At 38.1% G+C, this 22,431-nt stretch overlaps 1 protein-coding gene across 4 annotated transcripts in view; it reads right to left on the reverse strand.

Annotated features, from left to right (window-relative positions):
* BTBD9 (BTB domain containing 9) overlaps positions 1-22,431 on the reverse strand; it is a 501,893-nt gene that overhangs the window by 418,168 nt on the left and 61,294 nt on the right. For 3 of the 4 annotated variants that reach the window (XM_027876446.1, XM_027876445.1, XM_027876441.1), the window contains exons 2-3: positions 7,306-7,517; positions 681-1,044 (exon numbers count right to left, since the gene is read on the reverse strand). In XM_027876446.1, coding sequence (XP_027732247.1) covers positions 681-1,044; positions 7,306-7,490 — 549 coding nt within the window. In that variant the 5' untranslated portion in view covers positions 7,491-7,517. Of the gene's footprint in view, positions 1-680; positions 1,045-4,905; positions 4,970-7,305; positions 7,518-22,431 lie in introns of those variants that run through there. The other variant, XM_027876442.1, reaches the window with a different exon arrangement.

Raw genomic sequence — 22,431 nt, forward strand, 5'->3', positions numbered from 1 at the left:
CGGCTCTGAAGTCAGGAGGACCTTAGTTCAAATACGGCCTCAGACCAAACACTTGACACTTACTAGCTGTGTGACCCTGGGCAAGTCACTTAAACCCAATTTCCTTTAAAAAAAAAAAAGGATTGAGTATCCTGTCTGGCTATCTAAAACATAAGCTTTGTAAATTTGGTAAACTTAGAGAATCATAGGATTATAAACTTAACACTATGGAAAGGATTGTTAGAAATGACCTAGTAAAAATCTTTAACTTTAAAAACAAGGAAACAGAGACTCAGAGAGGATAAATTACTTTGTCCAAGGTCATACAACAAGTATGTGGCAAAGCAAAGATTCGAACCCAAGTCTTCTGATTACAACACTAGTTTTCTTTCCACTGCACCATGCTACCTCCCACTTAATAAACACTATTTCATGCTCTTTGATTATTTTCCCTTTTCAATTCAACAAAAATATTTCTTCTTCTGGTGAATTATTAATATCTGTTTATGTAACTAAATACTGAGTTTAAATATATTCCTGCAGAGACTGGCAGAAAACAAAGGAGAGGGGCATTGAAAAGGCAAAGAATTTATAACACTGATTTTGTTCCTTTTTTTACTGAGTCTATTATTATAATTCCATTTCATAATTACATGCAAAACAATGCACAACAACAAAAGTATTTATATACAATGACACACCTTAGAAAGAGAGAGGAAACCTTCACTGGAAAGTACCTCCTGAGCATTTCTGTCCATAAACATACAGCACATACATGTGAGCTTTGGAAGCAAGTAGAGACTAGCAACATCAAAAGTCATGCAGACATTCTGAATGTTAAGTATGGTGCAGAGATACTCAGAGGTTGAATCCTCCAGTTCAGGAAATCCATATTTATGAGCCAGGCTTAGGAAGTCCAGCAGCACTTCCTCCTTCTCATCTGTCAGCGTCGCCCGTCCTGTGTAGATGTATTTAAGTAACATGGTAAATGCCTCCGCAGTGGTATCTTGGAGAGGGATTTCTGCTTCAGGCTGAGACTCTCGCATTCCACCATATAATAATGCTCTGCACACACAGAGAACAAATGCATAAGAAAATTACACCCTAATAGAATTTGCTACAGAATATTCAAAATACCTATCACTGGTATTCCACAAATACAAATGACAGAGCCATACATTAGAAAAATTCAAACAATATAATATAGTAAAATAATTCTACGAAGAGGTTATGTAAGACAAGATGGAAACTATTTTGAATTGATGCTACAAACAATTAAAATTTCTGAGTTATTCTAACAGTTTAACGCAAATACCAGACAATTGAGTATATAGCTGAAGCAGTTTCCCATGAGAGGGATAGGTGAACAAGCTAAAGGTTGATAAGGCACCTAAACTCTAAACTACAGTCTGCCCCTTTAAAATTTTACAATTAGAACACCAAAGATAGTCCAAGAATTTGTATTTCCACAGACTAAAAGCATTAGGATAAAATAATGTTATTATTTTAGATGTGATCAAAAAATATCAGCAATGGCTATTTTATGCAAAGAAAAATATTACAGCTAAGTACTGCCAGTTCTCTTAACTGTCATCAGATAAAATGTTGATCTCTTTTGTTATTGACTGTTATAATTCCAGGACCCAGAACAGCACAGCATGACCAAGGTCAACTATGAACCCTACACAGAATGAGGGGGCAGAGAAATAGAAGTCTCAGTTATTTGTCCTCACCTAACTAGAACCTGTTTTCTCTCATCCTCTGGGCCAGGCAACAATGTTTGCCCCAGGAAAATGATCAGCCTTATCTGGCACAAAATCTGACAAAAGGTCAGCCTGCCTTAAGACTCTTCACTCCAATAATCCACTCTCCATGGCTAAAAGTGACTTTCCTACAGCACAAATCTGATCATGTCACCCCCCACCCTTTGATAAACTCCAGTGGCTCCCTATACCTTCAGGAGCAAATACAAAATGCTCTGTTGGGCATTCAAAACTCTTTATAACCTAACCTCCTCCTGCCTTTTCCAGTCTTTTTACTTCTTTCTCCCTAACACATACTCTTCAATACAGTGACCCTTGCCTCCTGGTTGTTTCACGAGCAAGATATTCCACCTCTTGTCGCTGGGCACTTTCCTGTGTCTGTTCCCCATGCCTGGAACACTCTTGTTCCTCAGCTTTGCCTACTGACTTTCCCAGCTTCCTTTAAGTCTCAGAAAAAATTCTACCTTCTACAAGAACCTTTTTTCCCCCTGGCTGTCTCCTCCATTAAATTGTTAGCTCCCTGAGGGCAGGGAATGTCTTTTGCTTCTTTTTGTATCCCCAGCACTTAGCATAGTGCATGGCACTAAGTAGGTGCTTAATATGTGTTTAATGACTGACAAATTACTTCTCTAGCCCACCAACCTATTCCACACTTTCTCTTTTCTCAAGTCTCTCCAGCCTCTCAGCTGAGGAATTCACCTCATACTTTACTGAGAAAATATAAAACTAATGTTAGCTTTTCTTTCTCCCCCTCTACATTTCAAAATTAGGTGTCATCCCTAATTTTCTCAATAAAGAAGTGATCCTTTTCTATGTATATGGGATGGTGAGGGTTATTAAGTTCAGAATTAAAAAAAATAAAATAAAAAAGATTTTTTAAATTCTGAACTTAACCCTCACCATCCCCATCCCATATAATGACCCTTTTTCCCTGCCAAACCAAATCTAATCTCTCTCTCTCTCCCCCTTTCTCTATCTCTCTCCAATCTTCTACAGCAGATCACTCACTCAAACATCCTCCGAACTTCACTCTCTTCCTACCTACTGGTTCCTTCTCTGCTGTCTCCACACACACTCAAAAGTTTCCTCAACAATGAAAACCCTCACTAGATTCTGTCATTCCCTCCCTGGCTTTCTCCACCTCTCTTTGCACTATTTGTAATATGGCTTGTTCTTCCTCATTCAACTGAAGCTGTTCTCCTCAATATTACCAATGATCTTTTACCTGCCAGATCTGATGGCCTTCTCTCAACATTTATCTTTCTTCCCCTCTGCAGCATCTGGCCCTGATGCCTACCCTCTCCACCTGGCTATTCTTTCTTTAACAGATCTTTGTGACAGTGTCCACTCTTGGTCTTTTTTCTCCTACCTTTCTGGCTATTCTTTCTCAGTATCCATTCCTGGTTCATTCTCCACATTACACCCCTAACTGGGTGTTCCCCAAAACCCTCTCCTGGGCCCTCTTCTTATCTCTCTCTGCTCTCTAGTGTAGTGACCTCATCAATTCCCTTAGTTTTAACAACAGTCTCTAGGCAGACAACTCCCAAATCTATGTATCTAACCTTTGTCTCTCCCAAGCTCTAGCCACATACAGCCCCAAGTGCTTATATTTCAAATTGAATTTTCTTTGGCTGTCTCAAACTCAGCATGTCCAAAACTGAACTCATAATTTCTCCCTCAAGACTTACCTCTTTCCAAACTTCCTTATTTCTGTTAAGAGTACCACCAATCTTTCAGTCACCCAGGTCCTCAAGCTTAGCATTATTCTTGACTCCTCACCCCACACAGCCAATTGGTTGACAAATCTTTCCATTTCTACTTTCACAACATCTCCAACATCAGTTGCCTTTTCTTTACTCACACCCATCCCTGTCTCTCCTCACATAGTCACCATCCTGGTTCAGATCCTTATCATCTCTATCACTTAAACTAATACAAAGCCTCCTAATTGATTCCTCTGCCTCAAGGCTCTCACTTCTCCAATCTATCCTACACACAGCTGCCAAGGTACAGACCTGACAATATTCCACTACCCAAAAAATTCTAATGGTAACTTATTGCCTCTAGGATCAAACAGAAATTCCTCCAGATGGTTTTTAAAGCCCTTCACAACCTGGCCCCAAACTACTTTCTACATGACTTCCCTTTCCGCGCTACCATCTAATGAAAATGGCCTTTTTGCTGCCCCTCACAAATAATACTCTGTGTCCTTCCTCTTTGCTCCTTTGCAAAGGCTGTTCCCCAGGCCTAGAATATACTTCCTCTCCTTACTGCCATCTCTTAGAATACCTTGTTTCCTTTAAAACTAAGTAATACCTTCTATATGAAGTCTTTTCTTATCCTTCCAGGTGTTAGTGCTCTCCCCAAAAATACTTTCACCTTGTATTTACTCTCCTGACAGTATGTAAGCTCCCTGAGGGTACAGACTGCTTCATTTTTTTCTTGTATTCCCAGTGCCTACCATGGTGACTGACACATGGCAAACACTTAATAAATGCTTGTTGATTAACTGATTACAGTTTGTATATGTTTATAAAAAGGGGAGCCAATTTCAATATGGAACGTTTTAAAACAAAAACAGATGTGGTATTTCTTCTCATTTTCAAAAATTTCAATTTTCCCTGATAATTCCTTCCCTGACAGTTGTTTTGCTTGTAACAAACCCTGAAAGGTCTCACTAGTACAAAAGATGTCTAGTCTAATAATATGCATAAAAAGGCTATGTGTGGAAACCAAGTCAATATTCATATCTAAAGAACCCTGACCACAGTTCTGATTACTGACCCCTTCTCATACTTTATACCCTTCCACATACTCTGTAATCCAGCTATGCTGGCTTCCTTTCTATTCCCCCCACACAACCCTCCATTTCCCAGCTCCATATCCTGGATGCATCTGTGTTGTGGGCCAGGATACTGTAAAGCTGGGAGGAGTGAGATACCATTCCACCCCTCCTCACCACACCACTGGGGACTGTTCCAAGCAAGGAAGTTGTGTTGCAGACCTGGAGCTATTAGGGTTAATTTTTCCCCCAATTATATTGATCTGGGCCCCAGTTGTGGGGACCTGCAACAAGAAGGCATAAAAGTAGTTTTGACAGCTTTGATGAGGAACTCCTAAGACCCCAGAAAATCTCTTCTTAACCATCTTTTAAATTTCTTACCTGTGTTTTTCACTGGTTTTTATCCTCAGGACTTGTATTTAACTGCCGTGAAAACTAGTTCTACCTGAGGGTATTAGAATATGTTTTAGTAAAAGGATTGTTTCTTTGAGCCCTAGAGTTCTGAGTGATCCATATATCCAACCTGTCACCTTCTAATCTCTGCCTCTTCTTTCTCTGGCTTTCTTTAAATCATATGTATAGATATCATAGTTGAATCCATCACAGCTGATGAGCTCACCAAATAGAGTTTTGAGAGAGAAAAAAAGAGGAACCAAGATGGAACCTTACTGGAATCTGAATGGAACCACTATTCATGGGCTATGAGGCAAGGATGATGATCTGGCTAAGGAGACTGAGAAGAAGCTATCCTTCAGACAGGTTAAAAGAGAATGTGGAAACAGCAGTGTCACAAAAACCCAGAAAGAAAAGAATAACTGGGGGGGGGGGAGATTTAGAGGAGTGGTCAACAGTGTCAAATGCTAAGTATAAGGACTGAGAAAAGGCCATGGAATTTGGCAATTCAGAAACTGTTAGTAACATAGAGTAATTTCAGTTGAGCAGTGGGGATGGTAGTAAGCCTGTAAGGGGTGGAAAAGTGACTAGAAGGGGTGAGAAAGTGAAAGCAATAAGAACAGAAAACTTTTTCTAGGAGTATGGTTGAGAAATGGACCACAGCTATAGAATTCAAGTTTAAAGGATGGGAGGATCAAGTGACAGTATTTTGTTATTGTTACTGTTGCTGCTGCTGTTTTGTTGTTGTTTGTCCTTCATTCCTGAAGAGGACCATGACATCAGGAAGATGACGCCATGACTTGCAAATGAATTGGATATAAGTGAGGGAGGGCTGTGCAAAGTCACCAGCCTCACTTTCTCCTCCAGAGCCATCTGGGTCCAATGGCCAGATTTAGATCAGGACACATAGAGATGGCTCAGGAACATGTTTTCAGGAAGTAAGGAAGTAACCAGCGGATAAAGAGATTAGGAAGAAAAAGGAGATGACCAAAGGTGCAAATCTACTCAAGGTTGATCTGTATGAGATGAAATTTTCATGTTTAAAAATACTAACTTACTTCCTCAAAAGGTTTTAAAAAATGTCAAATAGTTTTCTTCACAAATTGAAAGAAAAACATGTCATAAATGTCTTCTTGTAAAATCTATTAAAATGCTTATATCCAAAAAGTTAAAATTCGCAAATCTGCCATAGTTGGCATTCAACTTTTGCACGTTGACAGAAATCAGCTGCCTCCCCTCTTGCTAGCACTCATATGCAGAAGACGAAACTTTCTGAAAATGGGATAAGGCATTATTGGAATTATACCTTAAGAAAGAGAAGCAACAGGAAAAATTATTACCTGGAGACAGAAATCTTTAATGGAAGTATCTAAACAATTATAAGCATAGTTAGGTAAATGAATGGAAAGAGACTCCTACTATATTGCTGACTCATAGTTAACAATGATTCAAAAACATCAAGTTGCAGTTTCCATAGAAGGGTATCTGAAATTTTAGTTAAGCTATCAATATATTCAGATTTAGATAATGATCTTTCCTGGCCAATACAATAATCTCTCTAGACACTCTTTATCCTCTTTTACATTAAAAATAAAGTGCATAATCAAGGGCAAGTTATCACAATGCCAATTTTTTCAGTGATGCTCTCTTCTAAGTCTTACTAGTCAGTCATAAGTACAGGGAAATTTTATTATTTATATAACTGAAAATAAGGACTTGGAAGTCACATAGCCAATGAGTGCATAAAAGCATAGGTAAGATTTTAATACTGTTTAAAAAGACTGTATAAAATCTGGTGAGTTCTTGGAAACAGAATAACTATGTAAAGAAGTGAATCTGATTTTTTTTGTTCAGGTCTCAGTCAACAATGAGTTCTCTTCAATTAAAAGTTATGGGACTATCTCTGAATCCATAGGACTAATATAAAGGAGTCTGATAAACTGCATAATGTTCTTTTGAGTTTGAAACCAAGAAGCATATATGTATACATGACACAACCTAACTTCTACGCGCTAGCAAATCAGGAAATGGGTCAACGTTCCTTGAAATACAGAGTTAATTAACCAATTTATTATGGAAAGAAGTTCTGGTCAATGAAGATATTAGGTACAAAGGCAGAATTTGCCTTTCTACTCCACCCCACCCCACCTCATTTTGAAAAACCTGACATTCATCAAGTTAAGACAGTTTAGGGGTAGTCTGGTTTGTACACAAAGTCATCCCTAACAAGACATACCAGCAATATGATTCTAAGATGGCTCTAGTAGGAAACGTGGTTGTCAGTATCCATGGATTTGGGGGTATATTAATCTACATATTCAATGAAACAGGAAGTACTAATATTTTCCAAAGTTCATTTTAATTCTGTAGAAAATATTAAACACTTACCGAAAATAGTGGCACCTGGCAGCTAGAATCACTCTGTGGGCTGGAAAACGTGTCTTTTCCACTATAAATGTGACATCGCCATATTCTTCCCCATTTAACAAGGCACCAATATTTTCAGACAAGATATGCACATGATCAATTTCTCCCACAGCAGTATAGGGGCGGAGTGGATGGTTGTTGCTCATTTTGTAGAACAGACAGTATTCACTGATCTATTTTACAAAGAACGGATAAGAATTAACAAAAAATTCCATTCTAAAAACAAACACACGTAAGTCACAAATATAGAACTTTTTTCCACAGATTATACAAATGAAAAATTTCACAATCAATCAAAATGTCAGTAACTCTTTTATCCTGTGAATCAGCTATGCTTTACTTTTGAAAGACAGTTCCATTAGTTCTGATTTGGAGCAATTTCAACAATTTAACAAACATTATTAGGTACCTGTTTTGTGCATGGATAGTACGACAGAAAGAGTGGATATACAAAGACTAGAAATGACAGTCCTCATCTTAAACATATCTACTGATCTAAAACGGGATAATTACACAAATTGAAATAACAAGCACACAGGAAATCAATTAACAAGCACTTATTAAGGATTTATTAAGCCAACTATATGCCAGGTATTATGCTAGGCACTGGGAATACAAATATATAAAAGAATGAGTCCTGAACCTCAAGAAGCTTACATTCATTAAAAAGAGACAACACACACATGCATGCATGTATGTATGTACATATAAATATAGATTAACTGACAGTAGAAGGTACTAGCACAGCTAAGAACAAAAAAGACCTCAGGGAAGCTAAGACATAAGCTGAGATCTGAAGGAAGTTAGGCATTCTAAGTGGCACAAGGGGAAAATGTATGCCAGACACTGAGGACAGCCAGTGCAAAGATATAAAGACAGGAGATAAAATAAAGAAAAGAAAGAAGGCCATCTTGGCAGGACTCCTCAGATGTCTCATTTCCCACCCAGCGGCACACATTTTAGACTTCTCTTGCTTCTTCATCATCCCCCCTAGTAAATTCATCACTCCGAAATTACATCATCTAGCGAGATCCAATCAACCTCATTACTCACATCTCATAAGTACCCTCGGCCCTCTGACTGAAAAGTGGAGCCACAAACTCTTCTATTTAAGAAGGGGAATAGGACTGATATCCCAAACACGTGCTCATTTCCCACATGGTTGCACTCATTTTGGACTTCTTTGGCTGGCTTCTTCACCATGCCAGATACCCTTCTTCCCCCACACCCATTTCAACTTTCTTTTCCATGTCATCTTCCCCCATTAGATAGGGCAGGGACTGTCTTTTTCATATTTGCATCCCCACAACTTAACACTAGTGCCTCACACATGGCAGGCACTTAATAAATGTTTAATGACAACTAATTAAAGAGTATATGAAAGAGAAAATTGTATTACAAGGCTGGAAAAGTAGACTGCAGTAAGGTTGTAAAGGGCTTTAAATGACAAACAGAAGGGTTTATGTTTTATTCTAAAGGTAATAGTAGTCACTGAAGATTCTGATCAGATCTGTGCTTTAGGAGTATCAATTTAACAGTCTTTATTAGGATGGACTGAAAACAGGAAAAACCTGAGGCAGGGAGATCAATTAGGAGACTATTTTAATAGTCCAGGTGACAGTAAATGAGTGTTTGAACCATGCAGTTGGTTATGGGAGTGAAAAGAAGATATTGGTACAAGATTTTAGGGAGTTAAAAAAAAACAAAAAACAAATAAGACTTGTATAAATACTTTGATTCATTTCAAAGTAGCTGGTTGATGGTCTCTACAACCATTATGAGATACATAAGGGTATGTTTGCTCCTTATACGTTCAAAACTACAAGTGTTATCCTTCCTTACTGAGAAATATAAAATTACATTGCTTGCTACAGAACAGATATATGCTACACATAGCAACAACAGTAAGGTTTCTCCTTTGATTCTCACTCTGCTAGAACAATCCAGGGCCTTCCTGCTACTGGCCAGGCAATTTAAAGCAAAGTTCTCTGGGAAGTATCATAGCAATGTTGACTGGCTACTACCCTATGTGCCAATGTAGTTTTAATTGCTTCTTGTTTCCTTTTGTTTTCATCCCTGATCCAGTCAATAAATTTTGCCCCCATTTTCCCAATTAGATCCTCATAGAAGCATGTCCACTTGGGCCCAAACAATTCCATACTACCTGGGATCACAATTAAATCCTTCAACATCCCCCTTGATAGCCAACCTTGAGTAAACTGGGAAACATTCAAATCCCATATTCTCACCCTACTCAAACCAATGACAATGCCTAAAGATTCAAAAACTTAGACATGAAGGAGAGGTATTAGATAACATCTTGTTTCCACCAATAGCTATTCTGTAACCTTCACCACCCCGTTCCCTCCACACACATCCCAAATCTTGGACGCCATCTTCAGAGCTGCCATATAACCATACCAATTTAGAAGTGAATTTGGAGATTTGCAGCATCCCCCTCTTGTCTCTAACTAGATATAAAGAATATCTTTTAATAAATCTTTTTTGAAAACATACATCTTCTGTGTACGTTTCCTCCTCCTTTTCCTTAGTACAAATGCTAAGTTGCTATATAATCTCTCAATTGACAAGGTATTTATACCGCCAAATGAAGGATTTGAAATGGAAAGGAAAAACTGATTAAGTCTTGTTCTCACTTTTAAACTCTGACAATTCAGATAGCTCTCATTCCACCTGCTGCAGTGAGTGACTCTAATCAAATGGTGAGGGAGTGTAAGAAGTTGAGGATAGGATAAGTCCAACTTTGCAAACCTGCATGACCAGGATAATGCTGCTCAACGGTTGGGGAAAGGGAGGGGGACAATGTTAGATAATGAGTTCAGCTTTAGATATGTTGAATTTGGAATGATGATGGGACATTTTGTTTGAAATAGCCAACAAGCAGGTGATGATGCAGGATGGGTGCAAGAGAGGCTAGGGAAGGATCTACATATCTGGGGGTCATCTACACAACGATGATCACTGAACTCATCTGTAGTAGAAGTGTTACGTACCAGAGGTCCCTCCCATGTAGGCTAGGTGAATTTTTCAAGGAAGCTACCCCCAAGACTTACTTGATACAAAAGACAAAGGGTCAATTAAACCTTAGACCAGGCTTCCCCATCATCTAAGGTCATAAAAGAGGCCAGCCCACATTAAGCAGTCTTGGCAATGTCTCCCCATTATTAGAGTCACCCCACTCTGCTGAGCAGTTTCTGTCTGGAAATGAAGAGACCTGGATAGTCTAAACAAGTGTATCCTTTCAGTAACAGGGTTGAGAGGAATGAGAAGAGAGAAAGTTGAGATTTTTTTCTAGGCACTTGGCTGTGATAGAGAGAAACAAATATAGAGTGAGAGCTTAAAAGGACAAACAGGGGACAGGGTGGGTGGGGGTTTTTTTGTTTGTTTGTTTGTTTTTTAGGAAGGGAGGAGACATGGATAGTTTAGAAAAGAGGATATGAGCATAGGCAGTGGAAATATTAAAGATTAGAGAGAGAAGGTAGATGATTGTGGAGGCAATTCGCTGCAGATGAGAGGGATGGAATTAAGTGCTTTGGTGAGGAAAAGGGTCACATCTTACAAAGAACCAGGATAAGAGAAAAGAGAGATAATTCAAGGGGTTCGGGGATGTAGATCAGGGAGGAAAAGGGGCTCCTGGTAAATGCCTTTATGTTCCATATAAAGTATAAAGGAAGGGATAGCTAGATGGCTCTGGACAGAACACTGGCACTGAAGTCAGGAGGACCTGAGTTTAAATCTGGCCTCAAACACTTCCTAGCGGTGGGAGCCTGGGCAAGTCGCTTCACCTTTGTTTACCTTAACCCACTGGAGAAGGAAATGGCAAACCACTCCAAAAATCTTTGCAGAAAACCCCATGGACAGTATGGCCCATAGCGTCATGAAGAGGTGAACACAACTAAATGACTCAAAGACCTGTAGAGAAGGTGCAGGAAGAGGTGTGGATGGCTACCTCTCAGAGAGCAGAAGACATTTGGAACAGCTGTTGTTGGAGTGTATGAAAGTCAATTGGGAAAGAGTAAAATAAAACGAATGTCTCGCTGCATCAAGTGAACCCAGTGACTTCCTGGAATGATTTCCTTCAAAACTACTTAGGGTATGCATGCAAAATGTAAGGACACTAAAGAATTCAAAATAACATTCCAGAAAAGACTGTCAACTATTTTGGCAAATACGTGAGTAGGAGATTAGTAATATAAAAGAAGGTATAAGTAAGGTGAATTTTAGGGTAGGTAAAGTGGATTTTTTATTATTCTTTCTTAGAGTTTTCTTCTCAGGATTCATAGCCGTAACAAACTCTACTTCCCAGGTATTAGATACGAGTTCTCACGATCAAGGTTCAAAACAGTTTCTACTACACAGTCAGTAGATATAGGAGTGACGTAATGTAAAATTGTGAAGCTATTGCTGGCAAAATGCCTTTTTTGTCTGTTGCCCTATAAAGCAAGTGGGCACTGGTCAGTGACCCCCTTTCACTCTGGCCCCTGCGGGAAGGGTTGTTGGGGAATGCTGTAGGAGTTGGTGCTCCCATTATCAGCAAACTCTCTTTGAGAAGACTAGACTAGAATAAAGTAAGCTTATTTAACCCCTTACTATGAATCTATTCTTGTCTCCCTGGCTGACAGGTTCAAAAGTGAACCTGCTAGTGAGAGAGGTGCTAGAAGCCCTCCTATGTCTCCTACTCATCCAACAGAAGGTTAGAGAAAAACTCTGAAGAGGCTTGAAACCTAGGCTAAAGTGTTTTGGTTTTTTGTTTTTTGGGGTTTTTTTTTTTTAAATCCTATAAGCACTGCAGAGCCACTTAATGGTCATGAACAGAGTAATGATGTGATCTGACCTAAGGATATTTTATCTGTAGCATGAAGGAATCACAAGAAAGGAGAGAGACCTGTTAAGAGGCAATTAAAATAGTTTAGATAAAAAGTAAAGAAGGCATGACCTAGACTAGTGGAGTGGAAAGAGAAATGAGAAGGGTGTGAGAAATAACATGTTGATAGAATCACCAGAAAATGATTTAGAGGTGATGGGGATAAAAGGGAAAAATGGTCAAAGGAGGTAATGTACACTAAAGAGAGCCCCAAGTTCAAATCTTATTTCTTCTGGTGCTTGCTAACTATGTAACCTTAGACAGTCACTTAACCTCCCTGGATCTCAGTTTCCTATTCTGTAAAATGAGGGGGTTGGACTAGATGGCCTCAGAGTTCCTTTCCAGTTCTAGAGCTATGATACTAAAACTTGGTTTTCTGAACCCAGACAACTGAGCTAGTATTATTAACAGAAATAGGAGAAAGAGTAGGGCTGAAGTGGAGAAGAATGAAATTTAATCAAAATATTTTGGACATGCTAAGTTTCAGGTGCTAGCAGGTCATCCAAGAAGACATATCTAGTATGTGTCAACAGGGAATCACAAATTCACGAAACTTATAGGAAAACTAGATTTACTAGAACAGAAATGAACATGCATGTGCAATCCAAAATCACAACCCATACATAAGTTTGCATATTTATAACAGCAGGACAGAGCAAGGAGGAGAAAACACAAATCTCCACCTAAAGGGGTGTGAAATGGGAGGGGGAAAGGTGTGGTAAAGGTGAGAAAAGGACAAACCCCTCCAGAAAGGGAGAAGCAAGGCCATGGCAAAAGCACCTTCTTTTCCCTTGGGAACTGCCAGACAATGAAGACAGGATGATCTGCTTATCTGCAAGGGTCCCGGCTACACAAGCAGTTTCCCAGCCTGGTGCGGATTGACTGGCGCCTGTCCTGACTCCTAAGGACACAGAGAACAGATTGGGATGCAAACAACACATTATGTCAGCTCAGGGCAGAGCTTCATCCTTGAAACATTCAGGGCCTCCTACATAACATACTCTGGGTCCGATGTTTCTGGAAAATATGGCAACTCAAAAAGACAAGTTCAAGGGACCCCTTAACATTAGTCAACAGCAAGCAACTGTTAAGGGTTCAAGAAAAAGGTGAAGGGTAGAGATATAGAGTTGGAAGTGATCTGTGTAGAGGCAGTAATTAAAACTATGGGAGTAAATTGAATTCTCAAGAGGGAAAATATAGAGGAAAAAGAGAAGAGTAAGGATAGGTCCGTGGGGGAACACCCACATTTAGGACATGAAAGAAAGAGAAACTCATGCACAGACCGAGCTAACATAATAAACATGGCAATACTGCCTAAATTTATTCATTTATTCCGTGCCAAACAAATCAAACTACCAAAGGACTACTTTACAGGATTGGAAAAAATAACAAAATTCAACTGCAGGAACAAAAGGAAGTAATACTTACATAGCATATGAACTTAATCAAGATGGAGTGTCTAAGTTTTCAGTTTATATCCTTGATTAACTACCCAGATGTCAATTACCCATATTCAGTGTTTGATATCCCCATCTTCTATCCACTAGTTGATCCCATCTCAGGCAAAATGTATAAATTTACATTTGCAAAATGGAAGTGGTACCGTAATATTTGGCAAGTGAAGTAATGAAAAAAGTGGAAAGAAGGTATCCTAGCAGTATCAGATCTCAAACTATAGTACATAGCAATAATCATCAAAACAATTTGGTGCTGGTTAAAAAATAGAGGGGGAGATCAACAGAACAGATTAGGTATAAAAGAAAACAAACCCTAGTGTGCGATAAACCCAAAGACCCCAGCTAGTAAGGGCTCACCATTTGACAAAAACTGCTGGGAAAACTGTACAGAAGTCTGACAGAAATTAGGTTCAGATCAATACTTCACACTACAAACCAAAATAAGTTCCAAAGGGATACATGATGTAGATATTTAAAAATCACATCATAAAAGGAAGAAATTACCTTCTGGATCTATGAATAGAGTTCGTGACCAAACAACGGATGGAGAAGATTATAGAAAATAAAAAAATAAAATGTTGGCTACATAAAATTAAAGTTTTTGAACAAACAAATCCAATGTAGCTAACATTAGAAGGGAAACAGTTAAGGGGAGAAGAGTTCCTATTTCCAAAATCTATAAAGAATTGATTCAAATATGTGTAAATAAAAACCATTCCCTAACTGACGAATGGTCAATTACGAATAGGCAATTTTATAAGGAAGAAAGTCAAGATACCTATAGCCAAATGAAAAAATGATTCATATCACTAGTAATTATAGAAATGAAAATTAATGTAATTTCTACTTTACATCTATCAGATTAGCACAGCTGGCAGAACAAAAAATGTCAAATATTGGAAGGGCTATGGGAAAACAGGCACATTTGGTGGAGCTATAAATTGGTAAAGCTATTCTAGAAATCAATTTGGAACTACACTGATCATAAGTCCATACTGAAAAACGGCAATTCATACTAAATAATTTTGCATTTATTATTTCATTTCAGCCACAATGAACCCTGTGAGGTAGATACTATTATCAGCCCAAGGTCTTGCTGACTGGGGTCCAGACTTTTACTCATTGAAGAAATTGAATTATCTCAAAAGTCATTCATTCAACAAGCATTTATTAAGTACCTACTTGTGCTAGGCACAATACCCTAGGGCAAAGTAAAAAAAACTGAAACCATCTCTGCCTTTTAAATAGTTATATATACGTGGAGAAGATACAAACATGAACATAAGTCAGTACAAAACATGTGCGCACACACAGGAATGGGGGAAGAGGACGAGATTAATTAAATCAATAAGCATTTATTTATTAAGCACTTGCAAAGTGCTAGGCTTCGGGTGCTAGGTACTGGGTGGGGATCAGGATAGGCCTTTACGGGAGGTGAAACTAAAGCAGAGCCTTGAAAAAAAGCTAGAAATAGTAAGTGGAGGTGGTAAGGTGAAAAAAAAAAAACAATTCAAAGCAGAAGAACTTTGGTGCAAAGACACCAACAAAGATGGAAAATGGAGTAGGAGAGTTTGACTGGAAAACAGTTTAGTAGTCAGTCAACCAAGCAAGAAGCATGAATTAAGTAAGCATTGGTTGGTTGATAATTGGTTGGTTATTGTCCTTCGTTTTGGAAGAGGACCAAAATGATATCACTGTGCTACAATCAAGTTACCATGTGTCCACTGGCTGATCAGACCACTAGGAGCTCTCAATATTCTACCACAGGCTGGGAACAAATAGTCCATGTGAACATTTGGGGTGGATTCTCTAAATTTGCACATCTTGTGCTTCTTTTGAGTTACTTCAATTTTGTTTTGCTCATAGAGCACAGCACCTTCTCTGATGCGGGTATGCCATAGTGAGCGGTCCTATGCCAGTGTCTCCCATGTCATACAAAACATGCATTAATGTGTACATTCTGCACACAAAGTGAGAGTCCCTGCCCTCAAAGGGCTTACACTCTAGACAGGGCTTTGAAAAATGTGTATGTGTACGTGTGTGTGTGTGTCTGTGTGTCTGTGTATATACATATATATATATATATATAAATATATAAAATTGACACAAGATGATTTGGGGGGAATGTCCTAGCATTAAGACTTCACATAGAAAGAAGGTATTGCTTGAGGTTACGTTTGAGAGAAATTAGGGGTTCTAAAAGGTTTATCTGAAGTAGGAATGCATTCCAGGGATACAGGCCACCTAGTATAAGAAACAGTTGGAAGCCCAGTTTCTTTGGAACATAATATACTTAAAGGAGAGTCAATCAATCATCAAGCATTTATTAAACACTATGTATCCGGTATTGTACTAAATAGTAAATATACAAACAAAGAAAGACAGAAACACAGATGCTGCCCAGAAGGAGTTCACATTCTACTAGGGAAGAGTAACATTTAAGAAACTTGGAAAAGTAGACCATCTTAGTAAAACCCATTCCTGAATAAGAATCCCCTCTATAATAATCAACATGTGGTAATCCAGAAGAGAGAACCCACTACCTCCAAGAAAGATCATTTCTGAAGAGCCCCAATTATTAGGAAATTTTTCCATATGTCAAGTATAAATCTACTTCCCCACAATTTCCACTAGTTGCTCCTCCTTATGCATTCTGAGAAAATCCGAATCTGCTGGCAAATTAGATAACCATGTCAGAAATTCCATAATTATAAACTCAGACACTTGACTCTTACTAGCTGTATGACCCTGGGCAAGTCACTTAACCCTGTTTGCTTCACCAAAAACAAAAAAAAATTCCATAATTGGTAAAAACAATATTTTTGCTCAAAGTTCAATGCAATAGGTAGGTACCTATGATTGGTATAGATAATCCAAAAACAACAAATAACCACAAGACTTTTATTTTGGTTCTTATATGTGAAAAATTATATGTGAGCTAACTTTTTCTGATGTTTAAAATTATACTTTTTTATATTATTTTTAATTTATGAAATAAAACAAGCATTTCCATAACATAGTACAATTAAAAAAAAGATGATCGCACATGAAACTGTAAATCTACTATGCACAACTTGCTGTGTCTTTCAAATATACAACAAAATTATCATGTAAATTTTTTTTCCTTCCTCCGCCAACCCTCCAATCCCGCCCTAGAGATGGCTACCATTAGACACAGTTGTGTGTGCGTGTGTGTATGTCTATAAATAAAATTATTCTATACATAGTTTTATTTATCAGTTCTTTCTCTGGATGCAGATAGCATCTTTCTTCATACGTCCTTCATAGTTAATTTGGGTATTTATAACAGTCAAAATAACATATTCATTCAAAATTGTTCTTAAAACGGTACTGCTTTTACTATATACAATGATCTCTTGGTTCTACTCATTTTGCTCTTCATTATTTTGTGCAAGTCTTTCCATGTTTTTCTAAGATCACCGAGTTCATCATTTCTTATAGCACAGTAGTATTCCATCACAATCACATACCATAATGTATTCAACCATTCCCCAATTGATGGGCATCTCTGCAATTTCCACTTCTTTGCCACCAGAGATAGCTGCTATAAACATTTTAGAATGTTTAGGTTCTTCTTCTTTTTCCCTAATTATCTTCAGAAATAGACCTAGTAGTGGTATTGGTAGGTCAAAGGTAACTTAATAACTCTTTGGGCATAATTCCAGATTGCTCTCCAAAATGGTTAGATCAGTTTACAATTCCATCAACAATGAATTAGTGTCCCAATTTTTCCACATTCCCTCCAACATCTGTCACTTTCCTCTTCTCTCATTTCAGTCAATCTGGTAGGTGTAAAATGGTATCTCAAGGTTGTTTTAATTTGCATTTCTCTAATCAATAATGATTTAGAGCATTTTTTCATATGAATATAAACTGTTTTGATTTCTTCATTGGAAAATTGCCTGTTTATATCTTTTGATCATTTATCAACTGGGGAATGACTCTTATTCTTATAGATTTGACAAAGTTCTTTATATATTTTAGATATGAGACCTTTATCTGATAACCTGTCTATAAAAATTTTCCCCCAATTTTCTGCTTTCCTTCTGATCTTGGTTACTCAAACCCAGTTTCCCCCAACCCAAATAAAAAATATTTTCATCAACCAAGCAAAAGCAACAAATATAATATCACAATGTACTTACGTCATATTTTTTTCAAAAACACAATAAGGATCTAAATTCATTCCCATTAAGATTGATCAGGCAAGTAGGGTTTGTGGACTTTACCAAAATAAAGGCTTGATATATTTTCAGAAGGTAATGCTTTCTTTGGGTTTTAGCAGGAAACACTCAAAAAACAAAGTTCTGCAAGGTAGAGGTGCCAGTAAGTCCTTGAAAGATGCACAAAATTCCCCAAGGAAGCCATCTCCGCCTAGGCTATTTCCTGACTGAAGAGTCTTTATGGGAAAAAAGACCTTCTGCTCTTTAATTGCAGAATATAAATGATCTTTCTCTAGAGGAAAGAGATGGCATTTATAAGCATATGGTTTTGCAATTTCTCTCCTCTTGTTACCCATGTGGTGTGTAATTTAAAGAAGTATTCCTTAAACTTTAAATTAATATCACTTGGGGAGATAAATGATGTCCTGGATGCATCTTAAACATGCACACAGAAAAAAATCACCTTCTGCTTTCCTCAGGGGAAAGACACCTCTCTTGCTCTGATCATATATACTCACTTCTTAGCATGCATAAGCTGAAACACGCAGGTATAAATTGACCACACTGAAAAGTATGCAACCTTGATCCTGATAACCCTAGCCACCGTGAAATTCTAAAATTTAAAGAGAAGTAACATCACAACTAGAATAAAGAGATACATACTGTAAGAAACATCAAAGTCCACCACCAGAATTTATGAAGCAAGATTTAGGTCCTTCCAATCTAGCAAAACTGCTAAATGAAATCTTTCTTCATGTTGACCACATGAAGCTACAAGCATAGTTTGAATAAAAGAGAGCTATCCCCAGATTTCCTTTCTTCAGAAAAGAATACTAAAAGTTGAAGCCTGGTGAAGAATGGTGTACCTACTGCTGACCCTTAGATTCACCATAATTTTTCTTTTAACTGAAAGGTATGCTTCTTTACCCAATAATTATAGATTTGTAAAGAAAAGTTTGTGGATATTAATTTTTAAATATTAAACAGAATTCTGTTTTAATGATCTTGACAGAACATAAAAATAGCTTAACTGAACTACAAAATTTCTTTTCAATTCTATATAACCACTATTTACCAATAACCTCAATGAATCAATCTCCTGCCTCTTTCACAGGCTAGAGCCACCTTTTCCCAAATTGAGGTACACTTATGTGCAAAATACATGCAGGCACTTTAAAATATTTTTCTCTTAAGATACACAGTGCAAAGTAAGAAAGCGGCAGTAATAGTGGCTTAAAGGAAAGGGATGGAGGGGTTACTTTCCTCTGTTAAGATCTCCCTTCCCCCCTAAAAAGAGAAAACCTAACCCAAGTAAAGTTGCCAAATGCCCTGTAGCACTTCCCAGTTCATCTAAACTTGCCCTCCCCATTCCTGCTTTCTCTGGAATTATCTACAATCCACACAAACACTTACCTCAGATCTCTTTATTGTTTGACCTACTTACCTGACTCCAAATACCTTGGACACCAGACATGTTATAAATTGTCAATAAGAGAGACATTTGCAATCACTTTAAGGTTAGGGTTTTTCAGGGCCAGATTTATATAACCTGATTACTTCCTCCACCTACTTACTATGCCTTCAATTTGGGTAGCTGCTAACTTATAGCTAGGAGGTACGGAATAGTTATGTCTTTTTTACCAGCTAACTAAAAGCATTTAGCACATGAATCAGACAATTACGGTTTTTCTTTTTTTAAAAAATACCTTTTATTAATATCTATATGAATATTTAAATTGATTACCAACATTTACTATAGTAAGTTTAAAATAAAAGTTAGTACAAGATTTGAAGAAAAAGTAAAACAAGAAATTTCTCCACCTCTAAATTCATTCCGAAATCATTATATACCTTGCCAAAAATACCCTTCTGTTTTATTCAAATATGTTTATAAACGTTTGGCAAAAAATTTTTAACCCATATATTAAGTCCCTAGAAGGAGGACTATCTCTAGGTTAGTTCAGAAGCAGCCATTGTAATGCAATCCAATTTAATTCTACTCATTTATTTAAGTTTAAATTGATTTACAAAGCATTGTTATACAAATAGTGCACTTCAAAGGAGGAAGTGATATAGAAATATTTGTCTGCTTAACCTTTTGCTTAAACAACAAATAATACACCTAAGAACAGAGAAGGAGTTCTTCCTCCCAAAAAGGGAGGTAGCCTGGGAAAGGGAAGGAGGTATAAAAGGCAAGGATAGAGACCTCCATAGGATAATCAGGAACACTAACAGGGGAAATGAATACATTTTTACTAAGCTTCAGATAGTTAAATGTTGGGATCAGGCTTCTACAGCAGTTTCAAGAATGCAGCAAAAGGAAAACTACTTTAAGCCCAAAAATTTTATTCCTAGTTTGTTGTTGTTCAATTGGGACCCCATTTGGGGTTTTCTTGGCAAAGTTACTGGAGTGGTTTGCCATTTCCTTCTTCAGCTCATTTTGCAGACAAGAAAATTGAGGCAAAAAAGGTTAAATGACTTGCCCAGAGTCACACAGCCAGTATCTAAAGCTGGATTTGAACTCATGAAGATGAGTTTTTTTGACTCTAGGCCTGGCACTCTACCCACTGCACTACCTAGCTATAGGGGACTTGAATTTAGGAAAAAGATTTGGGAACTGTCTGCAGAGAGAATGATAACTGAACCCACATGTGGTAGCACTGCAGTTTCCTGAAGCAGCTCCACTTACCCTGACAGAGCTTTCTCCCCACAAACAACTCCCCCACCCATAGCTTCCTTTGGCCTCATCTTCCCTAGAGGCTTCAAAGCTCCCCACAAAATCTGACTGACTCCAGCTTCTCTGATGCAGCTTCACGGCCTAGGGCAAATAAAAAGCCTGAGCCAAGTAGGCTCCTCATGTCTCAGACTCCGTGGATGCCCAAGACCTTTAGAGTTACTAAACCTGAATGACCAACCTGAGGCACTATCCAGAGAAGCGAAGCATTCTGTATCCTTGCTGTATATCCTTGCTGCATATTCTTGTACGCAAACTAAAACTCCTCCTTTGTCATATATTCAATGACTCACGGGTGCCTCATTTTCATCCCAACATTGAAGCTCAACTAAGAGAAAACCAGCTTTCAAGCGCCACAGTCCTGCCTACAACACCATGATATCCCCAAATGAGAGTATATGGAGGTTCCATCTTGGAAGACATAGAGAAAATAAGATACAGATCCAACCAAAAAAATCTATAAAATCAGATAAAAGGAAAACCTGGAAGAGAAGGTGTCTACCAATATCAAAAGTTTCAGAAAAGAAAACAAAGATAAGAATAAAGAAAAGGCAATGGATTTAGTAATTAGTAGATAATTGGTAACCATGGAGATAGAAAGTTTCAGTTTAGTGGTCGATTCTGAAACCAGACTGCAAGGCATTGATAAGAAAAAGGTAAGATAAGAAAAGGAGGCAAGTGGTACAAGATTATGCCTAATTAGAAATTTTGTTGAGAAAAGGAAAAGAAAAGAAAAAAGAGATGACTTTTTCTAATTATTAGTTCTGCTCGGAATGAATAAAGAGAAAGTGGCTAATAGTTTTGACAGCACAGCAGAGTCAAGTGAAGGTATTTTAAGAAAAGGGTAGACCTGAGCATGTTTATAGGTACTGGGACATACAAGGCAGTAGATACTAAGAGACTGATGATCAAAGGGACAAGCTCCAGAAGAAGAAAAGAGCAGACAGGATCAAGTGTATGTGTAGAGCAGACAGGTTTGACCAGGAGAAGAAGCATCATTTCTTCAAAGACTTAAAGAGAAGACGAAAGAACGCAGAATTACATGAAGAGATTTGGGGATATGGAATAAATAAGCCAAAGGGAATGAATGAAGATGCAGTCAGTAATGGAAAGGGTGGCCAGGGAGCCTTTGTCATCAGAGAGGGTTCAGGTTTCAGTAACAGCTAGTAGATGGAAGAACTGGGACAGAAAAAGATTTAGGAAGCAGGTATATTTGTGGAGGGTGCAGCTCACTGCACTGTCTATCTACAGCTCAGCTTAGACTCAACTCCAAGGAACAAGACTCCCATACCAGTATTATAGAAACCAATGGAAAGTTTCAAGGAGTGGGTGACCTCCAGTGTTGGGACTCACAGATTTTTTCCTAAGAAGGCAGAAAAAGATTTTAATGGGGGTGTGGAGAAGTCATCAGTGTAAGAAAAGTTATAGCAAGTATAAGAACAGCAGAACCAGGCAAGGGGCAGGAGGTGGAAGTATGGGTTGGCAGGGGAGAAGTAGTCCTGAAGGATTCGCCACCTTTACCACAGGCACCAATGTGAAAGAGAAAATACATCCTTCAGACGTTCCAACTACTTTGAGGGCTTCAAGGCACCACTTCATCCCTACTTCAAGCCACTGCTACAGAATAACCCCAAAAGATCCAGAAGAGATAATTTTAAAATTATTGGACTACCTGAAAGCCATAATCAAAAAAACAGCCTAGATATCACCTTTCAAGAAATTAGCAAGGAAAACTGCCCTGACATTCTAGAACTAGAGGGTAAAACAGAAATTGAAAGAATCCACTGATCACCTCCTGAAAGAGATCGCCAAAGGAAAACTCCTAGA

Source organism: Vombatus ursinus, unplaced genomic scaffold, assembly GCF_900497805.2.
Source record: "Vombatus ursinus unplaced genomic scaffold, bare-nosed wombat genome assembly UNPS02014811.1, whole genome shotgun sequence".
NCBI classification, from domain to species: Eukaryota; Metazoa; Chordata; class Mammalia; order Diprotodontia; family Vombatidae; genus Vombatus; species Vombatus ursinus.